The sequence below is a fragment of the Ambystoma mexicanum genome, chromosome 13, assembly GCF_040938575.1.
Source record: "Ambystoma mexicanum isolate Mex_15411 chromosome 13, UKY_AmexF1_1, whole genome shotgun sequence".
NCBI classification, from domain to species: domain Eukaryota; kingdom Metazoa; phylum Chordata; class Amphibia; order Caudata; family Ambystomatidae; genus Ambystoma; species Ambystoma mexicanum.
The window spans coordinates 177737048-177750188 of record NC_090938.1 but is presented as its reverse complement, the minus strand read 5'-3'; the positions used below and the strand labels follow the sequence as shown (position 1 = coordinate 177750188).

General features: G+C 46.9%; 1 protein-coding gene across 1 annotated transcript in view; it reads right to left on the bottom strand.

Moving 5' to 3' along the window:
- Positions 1–267: 267 nt before the first annotated feature.
- TSPAN2 (tetraspanin 2) overlaps positions 268–13141 on the bottom strand; it is a 457360-nt gene continuing 444486 nt past the window's right edge. The window contains exons 7-8 of the mRNA XM_069633565.1: positions 12008–12091; positions 268–2139 (exon numbers count right to left, since the gene is read on the bottom strand). Coding sequence (XP_069489666.1) covers positions 2074–2139; positions 12008–12091 — 150 coding nt within the window. The 3' untranslated portion in view covers positions 268–2073. The remainder of the gene's footprint in view (positions 2140–12007; positions 12092–13141) is intronic.

The following is a 13141-nucleotide window of genomic DNA, read 5'->3' as shown; positions in this document are numbered from 1 at the left end:
GAAAAGCATTGTACTAGAAGCCAAAGATAATTTGCGGTAGTAAAATGCTTAAATTAGACTTCATTTTTATACCCATAATGCAATGCTCATGTGGCTCTGAACTGCAGATGAACCTCCAGTGATGGCTACTCAGTGGTGATGTGGCATTTGTGACTTGGCTTAAAATGGCTTACCCTACTTTTGCATTTCATGTTTAAGCCTTCGTAAAGTCACCAGAACCTCTCCCGCACCCCCGCCCCCCATCAACAATCACACAGAATGCAGTACTTCACATTTCAATGGTGCACATTGAATCATTTTCTTTATTTAGGTGTTTAATATAGGAAGTATTAGCCACATTTTCGTTGATTCAGTAGGCACAGTAAACCTACAGAAGTACAAAAGAACAGCAGAATTGTGAAAATACAGACAACGCAGGCAGTTGCAGAAAATGTAGTAAACACGGTACATCAAGGAAAGGGACCTGGGTGGGTAACGCAGGTCATACGCCATAGTGTGAAAAATTCCACAAGACACTTCAAGTATTCCAATTTCTCTGTCTCTTGCCGGACCTTGCAACCTTGCTTAGTCTCAATGTTAAACCTGCGGTCCAATAACCCTTTCTACACATTTCTATTGCGTGGCTAGCCCCAGACTTTGTGAAGGCACACTTCTATTCTGCCCACCATTTTACATACCAGCATTTTACCACAACATCTGAATTTTGCTTGCTTGCACAAGCCGATGAGAGGAAAATCCTGAGCATGGATTCCTCAACCCTGCACCCTCATCCCTCAATCTAAATCCCAATAGAAACCGGACACCGCCTACTAGGGGAAGGCTCTCAAAAAGTGCCTGCCTCAAAACCGTGCCATTGGTGAAATTAGATATGCTACATAAATCATGTAAGGGGTTTATACAAATACCCACTACATTTAGGCAATCCTATGTTTAAGAGATAATTGTACTCTTAGCTAAATGCTGTTACTCAACTTCAAGATGCTTGGGGGATACAGTACACGTCCAGGGATATACTGGTGCATTATAATACACGGCTCTCCATTACCAACGATTCATATGCATAAGGTGGCAGCAAATAAGGGCTATAACAAGCAGCTGAGTGCACAGCTCAGTCTCAGGGGATTGCATATATGTGAGCGACAGTGTACAGTTTCAATGTAGCAGATGAGCAGTCACCTGTGCATTGTTCACTTGATTGGATGTGTGTGAAATGTGTCTTATCTGTTATGGGCTGGAGATTATGAAGCAGATTTACAAAGATGCTACTGATATTAACACTGGCTTCCTCTTGACATAATTTCTGGGAGAGTGTTCAATTCACAGAGACATTGCCGGGATTCATTCTGACTTCAAAAGAGAAGGGTTAGTCTGGAGTAATAGCTAGTCATGGCATCTTCTTGTGAATCTTGAATCAGCCTTTGTGTCTGATGTCATCAGTGAGTGAAAGGTTCACTGTTTTCCTACGTTTCGTGAAACCTGTGTTTTAACCCTTCTTTTGCTTTAACGAAGTGTAGTAACCAAATTACCACTCACGACAGATGGATATATGATATATTTCTTTGAAACGAGTCCAGTGCACATTCAAAAGAATATCTGCAAATTTTCATAAAGCACCTAAAAAGCACCATATCAACATAAAGATGCAGCAACAACCCTCTAAACAGTTGTCCCAACTTTACAAACAGAAATATGTGTACGTTTCTTTTCCTTTGGGGAAGCATAACAAATATGCTTGCGTTGTTACCTCACTAGCTTATTTCACCTGTTGGATCTTATAAAAATTAATCTGAAAAGTTAAGATCATTTTTGCAGGCATGACATTTGCCGAAAGCAAAAAAAAGTGGAGTGATGTCTGGTAGGTTTTGAATTAATCTTAACCTCTGGCATTGCTCTGAACAACTCCCCAGACTGTTTTTCTTCAGCCTGCCAATACCTACATTTTTTGGTATAACTTTGGTAAGAAAAAATTACAAAAACAATCTAAAACAAATAGATTATTTATCTTTGCAGAGCAACGACACCCTTGTAAACATTGTAGGTGTTGAGGTGGCAGAGGGACTGTGGAGCCGATTGCTATATTATCTCTCTGGAATTTCGGATTGCGCAGCAGAGGACCATGCTGAAAATCATTCCAAAGATCTGTAAGAGAATAAGCAACATACATTGTTATTCAATATGCCGCCTCTCAACCCATAATTAGAAAATATTGGGGACTACTGTTGGGTCGGCTTAAGCCGACAATGTTCCCAGTTTTCAAAACATCTGTTTTCCTCTATTGAAGGGATCCCCCACATCATGTCTTCTTAAATTTCAGTAGTTTACATCTTAACCATAGTAGGTGTGAAAGACATCCTATTAACGCTCAGCGTGCACATGACTGTATGCTGCGAAATACTCGACCACCCTGACCCGATGAAAGGCATCCTGCATGCAGCGACCAGCTAATCAATGAATGGTGGGATTCATATCCATTGTACATAACTTGATGGACTGACTTTGACAGCCTATGCAAAGTGTCATAGTACAGAAGACCTCTTACATTTCCTGCACAACGTGTGATGCCACATCTCCAACAAACAAATTGAAGCAGTTGGCCAACTCTGTCAATCTACTCAACCCAAGAAGCAAAAATATCACAAGACACAAACTCCAAACTTCTGAAAAGAAAACATAAACTCTGAAGCAAGTCTCCTAAATGCAATTGCTCTGACACTATGGAATAACATTCTCTATAAATCCTGACTCTCTCCAACACTGCTGAAAATACAATAGCAAAATGCATCAATTTAAGGAGCACCTTCATCACCACTCCTAAAGTGATGCTGACTGTGCGGTGGCTACAGGCCTGACAAGAACTGGATATTACTAATTCCCCCAACTCTGAGGATTCTGCTGCTATCCCTAACCACATTTTACTCTAATCCTATAGGTAATCCCTGAATCACCCGCATCCCCACTCCAATACCCTCTACCATCTTAATTGGACAGCACTTTGGCACTCTTCGACCTAGGAATGTGCTATGCATATACCCAATACATATGTAGCTAGATCTTAAGAGAAATATAATACAGAAGAATGCAGCACAAGCCATGGCTAGAAGATACACATTTTGTAACCAATTAACAAGGCCTAGTAGGACCACCTCTATCCTGATCATTATTGTATTCCATTGCCTTGTCCCATGTTCCCTGCCCTGCCCTGTGGGCGCTTTGAAACACAATTCCTTGCTGTACAAGTGCCTTTCAAATGCACAATAAATACATAAATGAAGTGACGGTTTCAGCGATCATATCAGTGTCTATGGGCCTGAATCACAGAAGCCTTTTATAATGGAACAATCCCATTGAAAACGCTCTGTGAATCAAGCTGTAAATGTGGTCTAAGATAGTGAGCAAGTAGGTATTGATGGCTTTATAGACACTCTACGCCTTTTTTGTGATGAAATTCTGCCCTTTCAAACTTCTAGAGAAATGTGAAGGTCCTAATACCAACATTTTGATGCTCGAGAAGGCCCATTGGGACAGGGTGGTCTAGAGATCTGGTCACCCAATGACTTCTGAGAGACACCATTATTGCGAGGACCATTTCTTCCCAGAAAAGGAAATACAATGTTGCCTAGCAATGCTCAGGAAAGTCCACCATTGGCTACTATTTACATTTTATTTGTAATTTACATTGTGAGAAGCATGCAAATGCACCAGTAAAGAACAAAAGCAAGGTAAGGAAAGGGGAGAAGGAGGATGTTTGCGGTGTTCATGGTGAGGGGGAAATACAGACTAATTCTCAGGAGATAATCTTTAAACACTAGAAGGGCTGTGCGATATAGATACTGCGAGCATTCGTGCAATCGGACAAACTGTGGTCTCGGTACTAAAGCATTAACAGTTATGTTGTGTAAGTAGAAATACAGGGCCTCATTACACGGTAGGCGGTAAGGGTTTACCGGTACCGGTATTTTACAGTTACCGGTAAATCCTTACCGCCTTACTACGAGGTCCCTTTGCGGGTTGGGGATTTTAACACCTGCTTTTTGCAGGCGTTAAAAACCAACCCGCAAAGGGACCCAGGGAGCTAATTACGGTACCGCAATTTGCGGTGCCGTAATTAGTGCCTTCCCCATTCCCATTATGCCCTATGGGGCAAAAATGGGAATGGGGAAGGGCAATGGTGGAAGGGGCAATGGGGGAAACAGACTGTGGGCCTCATTACACGGTAGGCGGTGAACCATGGCGCTAATTGCGCCATGGTTCACCGCCTACCGTGTAATGAGGCCCACAGTCTGTTTGAGGAATTTCCTGAACATCTGTATTTCTTTCCAAGGCTTTGAATTCTTTCGGTAGCTTGGATCCATGAAGTAGGCAATACAACTTTAAGAGCCGGTCAGCCATTTTATTTATTTGTAGCTGAGGGGGACTTACATGCACTAGGCCACGATGGCCTCAGGAACATACACGTGTCAAATGGATGAAGCCATGCATCAGGTATTTTCTGCTCTTTTCTAGTATAAGCTGAAAGATTGGAAAAGAACCATAGCAGTAACTCTGTCATTAATTAGAAGCCAGTGAGGGCAATGAATGCAGACATGATGTGGCCTTGGGGTACGGTGCCTAGGATAAGTCGTGCCTCTTGATTTTGTACTAATTCGATCTGACCAAACATTTTATTAGGCAAGCACAAGAAAAGACTATGGCCCTCATTACGACCCTTGCGCCAATGGGTTAACGGCGCCGTAAAAGGCTGCGGCTCCGTTAACCCATTAGCGCCTTACTACGAGATCCCTTTGCGGGACGCGACCTGAACGGCTGGTCTAGACCAGCCGTTAAAGTAGGGACCCGCAAAGGGACCTTGATGCTAAGTACGGTACCGTAATTTGCGGTACCGTATTTAGCGCCTTCCCCAGTCCCATTGAGCTCTATGGGGCGAAAATGGGAATGAGGAAGGGCCAATGTTCAATGGGGAATTACCGCCCCGCCAACCTTGGAATGGGGTGGTAATTCCCCATTGAACATTGGCAGACTCGTTACGATACCGGCACCAACCATGGTGCTAATAGCGCCATGGTTTAGCGCCAGTATCGTAATGAGGGCCTATGGCAACAGTTGAGTTTGGGTAAGATTAGGGTGCATATCAATTCTACTATGTGGTTCTTTGTCAGCAGTAATACGATCATTATAGAAGGTGCTGGTCTAGGAGTGGGTGAGTGGTCCGGGTGAGGTTGATTACTATGGGTATCCATTTTGCATGGACGTCAAAAACAGCAGCTATGTTTTTGGGCGACTATGTTGGGCGGGGGGACAGGGCTAGTTCAGCTGCCCATTTGTGGCATTGTCAAATGTTAGGTTCCCTGTGATTGTTCGACATCAAGATATGCGTGTCTAGTCGACAGTCAGCGATGGTGGCCCCTGTCCCGTAGTTATACGGTAGTTTGAAGAGCAGCTGTGTTTCATCTGCGTGGATTAAAGGTCTTTCTGGATTTTTCTATACCGTTAATGAGGGGCGGAAGTAGCCATTGAAAGAACCAAGAGATAAGGCTGATGTTATCTTCACTGTGCATTTGAGGGAGAAGGCTTGCAAGTGAAATTGGCCGCTTTTGGCGGAAGAAGAATCATTCTAACCAGATGTCCATGCTACTGCACTATCCAGGCCTCTGTTTACCTAAATGCACTACTATTCCTGGGCTAGCTCTTACTGGCATCAATGTCTAAGAAGTGTTGCAGTGTTCATTGTTTTAGTAGATCTTGTCACGTTCCATAGTTCTTATTAGGAACCCTAAAATAGGACATCTGTTGTGCACTCATTGTAGCCGTTGCTGATTCTTTATAAGCTACCAATGTTAACAAAAGGCCAGGTGCACATAATGCTTTCTCACCTCTTTTGCAAATGCTTTTAACCTCTAGAGGACAGCAAACTTTGGCTCTTCAGATGTGTTTGACTACAACTTCCATTAGCCCTAGCCAGCATAATCAATGCTGAGGGATCATGGGAGTCGTAGTCCAAAATATCTGTAGAGGAACAGATCCTTGCATTAGGTGCTCTCCCTGCTTCTGTTATCTATGGCTACTGATTGTAATGTCACAATAAAAAGTAAAGAAATCCGTGGTGACTACAACCCAAATAATTGTGCGCATCCACACCACTCCTTGGCTTTGTCATTGGAGGACAAAGCTTTGATTTCAACTATAAAAGCCTTCAAAAGCAAATCCGATAGGTATCCTGAAAGAAAGATGAGGTGTAACCATTTCATGAGGTGGATGCGCAACATAATGTTCAATTTTCCACCACTCTGCTATCATCAAACAGAACTATTTTAGTCAGGCAAGCTACACTTCCATTGGTATCTGTGTGATTATTGCGAAAATACCATTTCTAATCCCAAAATACTGATTTTTCTTTGTTTATCCCTTTTTACCATATAGTCGGAGGAGACCCCCACAACTCCCCCAATATCCCTCCACCTTGTTTATTAACTTACCCCCCCCCCACACACATATATAGATATATAGGGTATAATGGGGTTTTCGAAATGCGGTTTTTTGGAATTCAAAGATTTTTCATTCTATAGTTTTGCTATGATCCCCTTTTATTGTTGTAACCTTGCCTGAATGTTGCTTTAAAAACAATTGTGTCCTAATTGCCTTAGTTGCAATATGTGAGATGGTTAGTAAATAACTTTGCTTTTAGTTGCTGTTCGATTGCATGTATGTGACACCTTTTGGCAAACAAACAACTTTTGTCTTGAAGGATCAAAACTCAAGAAAGATTATAGGTTCATAATTTCTTGCGTGTGTCTGAAGGTGTGAAGTGAAAGAGTAATAGGAAGGATAAATAGCACGCACCACACATTCAATGGCTTCTTGGCACGCACTCTGGAGTTATTTCCCATAATCGTGGTACTAATTAAAGCAAATTCAGGAGTGTGAAAACGTGAGTAGTCCTTGCCGGATTTTGAACCTGTGACCTGCATCTTACCCACAGACAGGGGCGTTTCCAGGGGGGGGCTAAGGGGGCTATAGCCCCTGATCTTTTGGCTGTAGCCCCGGATAGAATCTCAGGAGCTACAGCCAAAAGACTAGCTAGCCCTCAGTCCCAACAGTTCCGACATCAGCGTAGCCCCGGGTCTTTTCCAGACCTAGCAACTCCCCTGCCCCTTGGAATACGTGTACCCCGCTCGCGCCAGCCCAATTGCATGTAAAACTCCTTGTGCACCCCTCGGAATACGCGTACCCCACATGCGCCAGCCCAATCGCATGTAAAACTCCTTGCGCACCCCTCGGCAGGGGCGGTGCTAGGGGGGGGCTAAAGGGGCTATAGCCCCTGATCTTTTGGTTGTAGCCCCGGATAGAATCTCAGGAGCTATAGCCAAAAGGCTAGCTAGCCCGGAGTGCCAACAGTTCTGACATCAGCGTAGCCCCGGGTCTTTTCTAGACCTATCAACTCCCCTGCCCCCAGAGGTCTGCAGCAGGTTCCATCATTGCATTTTTCCATACCCCTGCATTTGCCCTGCTGAAAACATTTTACATGGACCTACCGATAGCTTTGCTTTTTCTATCATCTGTTAAAAGTGCAATGCTATTATATAATGTTGCATCATTATGCAGTGGTATCCCCCCTGCAGCCCACCCGAACAAGACTAAAGTGGAGTCGGACCCCAGAGTCCCACACCAAATCTGAAACTCGAACCGGATGGCGGCACAGCTTACTGTAATGACCTGGAATGTGCGGGGCATGGGCTCATACCTCAGGCGCAATCGTATACAGTCCTACCTCAGGAGGAAGAAAATCTCCATTGCACTCCTTCAAGAGACTCACCTCACGACGGAGGCCATGTCTAAAATTGCAGACCGATGGGCTGGGACTGTTAGAGGGTCCCCCTACTCTAAATACGCCAGAGGGGTGCTAATATGGATAAGCCCGGACGTCCCCTTCCAGATGGAGGGAAGTGAACAAGATAAAGAAGGGAGATTCACAGCGATTTGGGGCACATTGGAACAAACCCCAGTCTGCTTCATCAACTCTTACTTCCCTCATCACGGGATATCGGCGTACCTCGCCACATTGATAACGAAGCTGACTCGGTACCGGGACCGCACCTTCATATGGGGAGGGGACTTCAACTGTGTTGCTGACACGAGTGCAGACAGATCGCTGCCCCCCCCACGCCCGAGCAGCCTCACATCCGGTGCCTTGAGGGAAACTCTGGAGCAACTCAACTTAGTGGACATCTGGAGGGAACACCATCCGACCGACAGGTCCTACTCCCACTACTCAGCTCCACACGGAGTTCACACAAGAATTGACTATCTGTTCATCAATAAGGAACTTACCCCACACATAGCAACCACAGAATACCTGGGGCGGACGATCTCCGACCACTCCCCACTGACCATGTTATGGCAAATGAGAGGCCCCAGACCCCCGATCCCCATGTGGAGGATGCCGACCGCGGCACTTGCGGACCTCGAGTTCAGGGAAACCCTTGCCGAAAAATTGGAAGAATACTTGGAGAACAACATCGGCTCGGTCCCCTCCTGGGGCACATTATGGGAAGCAATGAAGGTGGTGACCAGAGGCGAAATCATATCGAGAGCCGGCGGAACTCGCAGGCAGTTGCGGAGAACCCTGGAAGCACAGGAAGCTGAGATCTCCCGACTGGAGTCCACATGCGACAACTCTATGGAGACAGAGACCAAGCTGAAGGAAGCCCGCACAGAATGTCAGCAGGCATGGGAAAGACTGGAAAAATTTGATTTCGCCACGCACACCGCCAGATCTCATAAAGAATCGGACAAACCGGGAAGACTACTAGCATGGCTCTGCAAACGGGAACACCCCAAACATCTCCCAGTGGAGATACGGGACGCTAATGGGTCATCCCACTCGACTCAGCTAGGGATCAATGAAGCCTTTGCTAAATTCTACACAGAACTGTATACCCACAAGACCCAGATTCCTGCTGCAGACATCATAGACACACTCGAGGAGATAGAACTTCCCCACATTTCGCTCGAGCAGAGAGAGGAGCTGGAAACCGAGATCACTCTTGAGGACGTTCAAGGGGCAATCAGGTCCCTCTCCAACAACAAAGCCCCTGGCAGTGACGGCCTCCCACCTGAGTTCTATAAAGCGTATGAGTCCATCCTTGCCCCAGTTCTCCACGAGGTCTACCAGGAGGCACACACGGATGGGATTCTCCCCAACACCATGAAGGAAACCATAATAGTCCCCATGCTCAAGCCACACAAATCGCCCACCGACTGTGAGTCCTATCGCCCTCTGGCTATGCTAAACTACGATGCCAAGATCCTCACATCCATATTGGCCCGCAAGCTAGCCAGGGTGGTGGGTTCCATCGTTCACGAAGATCAGAACGGATTCGTTCCTGGGCGCAACACCACTGCTAACCTCCGGAGGTTGCAGCATGTAATGGCCGAAACATATGACAGGGACGAGGACCTGGCGGTGTTGTCGCTCGACGCCATCAAGGCCTTCGACTCCATATACTGGGAGTGGATCAGGGAGGTCCTGAGAAGATTTGGCTTTGGAGGGGGCTTCATCAGGTGGGTTGAGGTCCTCTACAATTCCCCGACGGCGAGAGTAAGAACGGGAAGAGTGGTTTCAGCGGCTTGGGATATACAAAGGGGAACAAGGCAGGGCTGCCCGTTATCACCCATGCTGTACATACTGGGTCTGGAACCGATTGCATTATACTTCAGGCAGCAGCTTTTCGATGCTGGCATTAAGGTGGGCAATGCACACCACATAATATCCTTGTATGCAGACGACGTCCTTCTTTACCTAAGCTCCCCCGAAGTTAACGCGCCAACCGCGTTGGAGATACTGGACAACTATGCGAAGTACTCAGGGATCCGCTTTAGTAGGAATAAGTCCTCTGCCTTCCCCTTGGCGGGCTTACGCAACATTCCGGAAAACAATCTCCCAGAGATAGGAATAAGCTGGCAACTGGTCCAGTTCCGTTATTTGGGGATCAACATAAGCCACACCCCGCTACTCATGCATGAACACAACACCGAGGCCGCCATCACGAGTCTCCGAAGTTCTATAAAGTTTTGGTCCAAGCTCCCATTGGCCATGGTGGGCAGGGCAGCGATTGTCAAGATGATCGTACTCCCCCGATTCCTGTATTTCTTCGTAAACATTTGCCATTACATTAGACCGTCCTTCTTCAAGAAGCTGGAGGCCATCATCAGGGACTTCCTTTGGGGCCCACACAGGCATAAACTGTCGCTGTCCGTCCTCTCTCTCCCACACAAAGAAGGCGGAATAAAGTTGCCGGATCTCCAGTTGTACTACCTGGCTGCCCAGCTGAGTCACATAACGAGATGGCTCTCGGATGAGCCTTCAGCAGAGACCGAACTGCTGAGGCAACCCTTGGACAATGTGATCCCCAAGGAGATCCTATGGCACCCTACATGGCAACCCCCGGTCCCCTCCATGGTGATTGACCTGGGAAGAAAGATATGGGCCAGGTCCTGCTGCATCAGGCGAATACGACACCCATACTCTCCGGACAATCCCATCCTAGCAGACACCTGTCGAACGGCTGCAGACATCTCTACGGCAAGGAGGTGGGAAGAGGCCGGCATTTACACATGGAGCGACATGTATGAGGAGGGAGAATTCAGGGATTTCGAATCTCTTAAGGCTGCCGATGGAATTCCCCCGGGCCAGTTCCTCTGGTACCATCGCCTCAAACAAACTGCTAAGAAACAATGGACCGGATGGCCGGAGGAGCCCTCCCCTGACCCTCTGCTACAAGAGATGCATGACCTCTCGGACGGCTGGAGACCTGTCTCCAGGCTTTACAGCAGACTATGTGATAAAACCAACCCTAAATGCGAAGATCTGAGGACAAAATGGGAGGCGGACCTTGAGACCCCGATTTCAGATAAAGAATGGGAAAGAGCGCTGATATTTCCCAAAAAAGTATCCAGGAACACCAGGTTTGGCCAGATCCAATTGAACGTTCTCTACAGGACATACATGACCCCACATAGGGTTGCCTCCTTCAATAAGACATCCTCCCCTGCATGCCCCTGGTGCGGGAATGATAAAGCAGATGTGATTCACATGTTCTGGACCTGCACCAAGGCGATGGCACTGTGGTCCAAGGCCAAACAGACCTGCATGGACGCCGGAATGACAAGATACGAATGGACTCCTGGCGAGTGCCTCCTGGGGACCTACCCCAGACCTAGCAAATCCAAGCACGCTGTTAAATTAATGGACATATCATGTATCCTGGCTAAAAGAACAATAGCGATGGCCTGGAAGACGCCGTCGGGCCCCAGGCAAGAGAGATGGCTCAAAGAACTCGAGAGATGGACAACAGCTGAAACCAGGGCCTGGCAGGAAGGAATCACGAACAGTGGCGAAACCGAAGGTGGCACTTTGGAATCATGGAAGGCCCTCCTCAGAGACATACGCTTCAGCGCTGACTACAAACCCCCCTGAAGTCCCACACCACTGCATTGACACTGCTCGGATGCCGGCATTGGTGGAACCACCCCTGTGTTTGACCCCTCTTGCTTCCTGAAACTTTGGGTCATTGCCCCTAACCCACCCGTCCACTGTAAGTTTGCTACAACATGAAGACTGTTGTTGATTTGTTCGTTCCCCCCCCCTTGTTTCCCCCTCACCGTCTCCTCCCCAGTTCAAACCAATGTTGATTTCTTGTTGTATTGCACGTTTTCTTTTTCTTTTTTCTATCAAAACCAATAAAATACGTTTTTAAAAAAAAAAAAATAATGTTGCATCATTTGCCTCAGCATTTATGACTCTTCCGTCTTTAGAAATATGCTGGGTCTGCAGCCTTTGGTTGTCCAGGTGCTTTGGTGCTTTGGACTACAATTTTAATCAGCCCTACCCCGAACAATCAATGGTGAGCAATCATGGGAATCGTAGTCCAAAACATCTGGAAAGCCAGAGGTTGCAGACCCCCAAATTTTTTACAATGTCAATGTTGCAAAAGAGGTTTTGAGCACTTACCGTAATTCCGGCTATTGTTATTGCCACAATTCCTATTATTTTCAGTTTGGCGCTAATCTGCTTTTCAATTTCTTCCACGCAGTTCTATGGAAAGGAAAATGGAGGTACAATGTGAACTTGTATACTAGAAAAAGTTTGGGTATACACAGATTCCTCCCCCCCCCATGCTTGCTGTGCTTCAAGATGCTTGATTCACACAATAAGTAGTCAGAGATGATGCTGTGCATCTAAGATGCACATATGCAGAGGTGCAAATATCATGCCACTAACACCTCGGTCCCGACCCCTCCATTCCACACCTATTCAGTGAATTGGTAATCTGCTCCCCCCATGTTTCATCCCCTGATTGCTTGCAAATCCCTTTCTGCCAAATTGTCTTCCCCCCTGCTCCCCTCTTGTTAGCTCACCGCACCCTTGTATTGATCCCGTGCGATCTGCTTTCCTCGCCTCGCTGTGTACTTCCACCTATCACCTGTAGAGCACTCTGTTGTGCCCCGATGCTAGGTCTGCACTCAATAAATACCAGAGAAGCAGGAGGAGGAGAAGCAGGAGGAGGAGGAGGAGAAGCAGGAGGAGGAGAAGGAGAAGGAGGAGGAGGAGAAGGAGGAGGAGGAGGAGAAGGAGGAGGAGGAGGAGGAAGAGGAGGATGAAGAGGAGGAGGAGGAGAAGCAGGAGGAGGAGAAGGAGGAGGAGGAGAAGGAGGAGGAGGAGAAGCAGGAGGAGGAGAAGGAGAAGGAGGAGGAGGAGGAGGAGGAGGAGAAGGAGGAGGAGGAAGAGGAAGAGGAAGAGAAGCAGGAGGAGGAGAAGGAGAAGGAGGAGGAGGAGAAGCAGGAGAAGGAGAAGGAGGAGGAGGAGGAGAAGCAGGAGGAGGAGAAGGAGAAGGAGGAGGAGGAGAAGGAGGAGGAGGAAGAGGAGGAGGAGGAGGAAGAGGAGGAGGAAGAGGAAGAGGAAGAAGTAGTAGTAGTATTGTGTCAAGATGCAGGCAATGAGATCATGAAGTGGTCAACATTAAGCAGGGCATTCCATGACTGCACTCCTGGGGCTTCATTACAGAAAAGATGAACATTGCAAGTGCAATTTTGCATGATTTGATATTGGGGCAATACATTCGCAGGTCAGGCAAGTGTTTGGTCA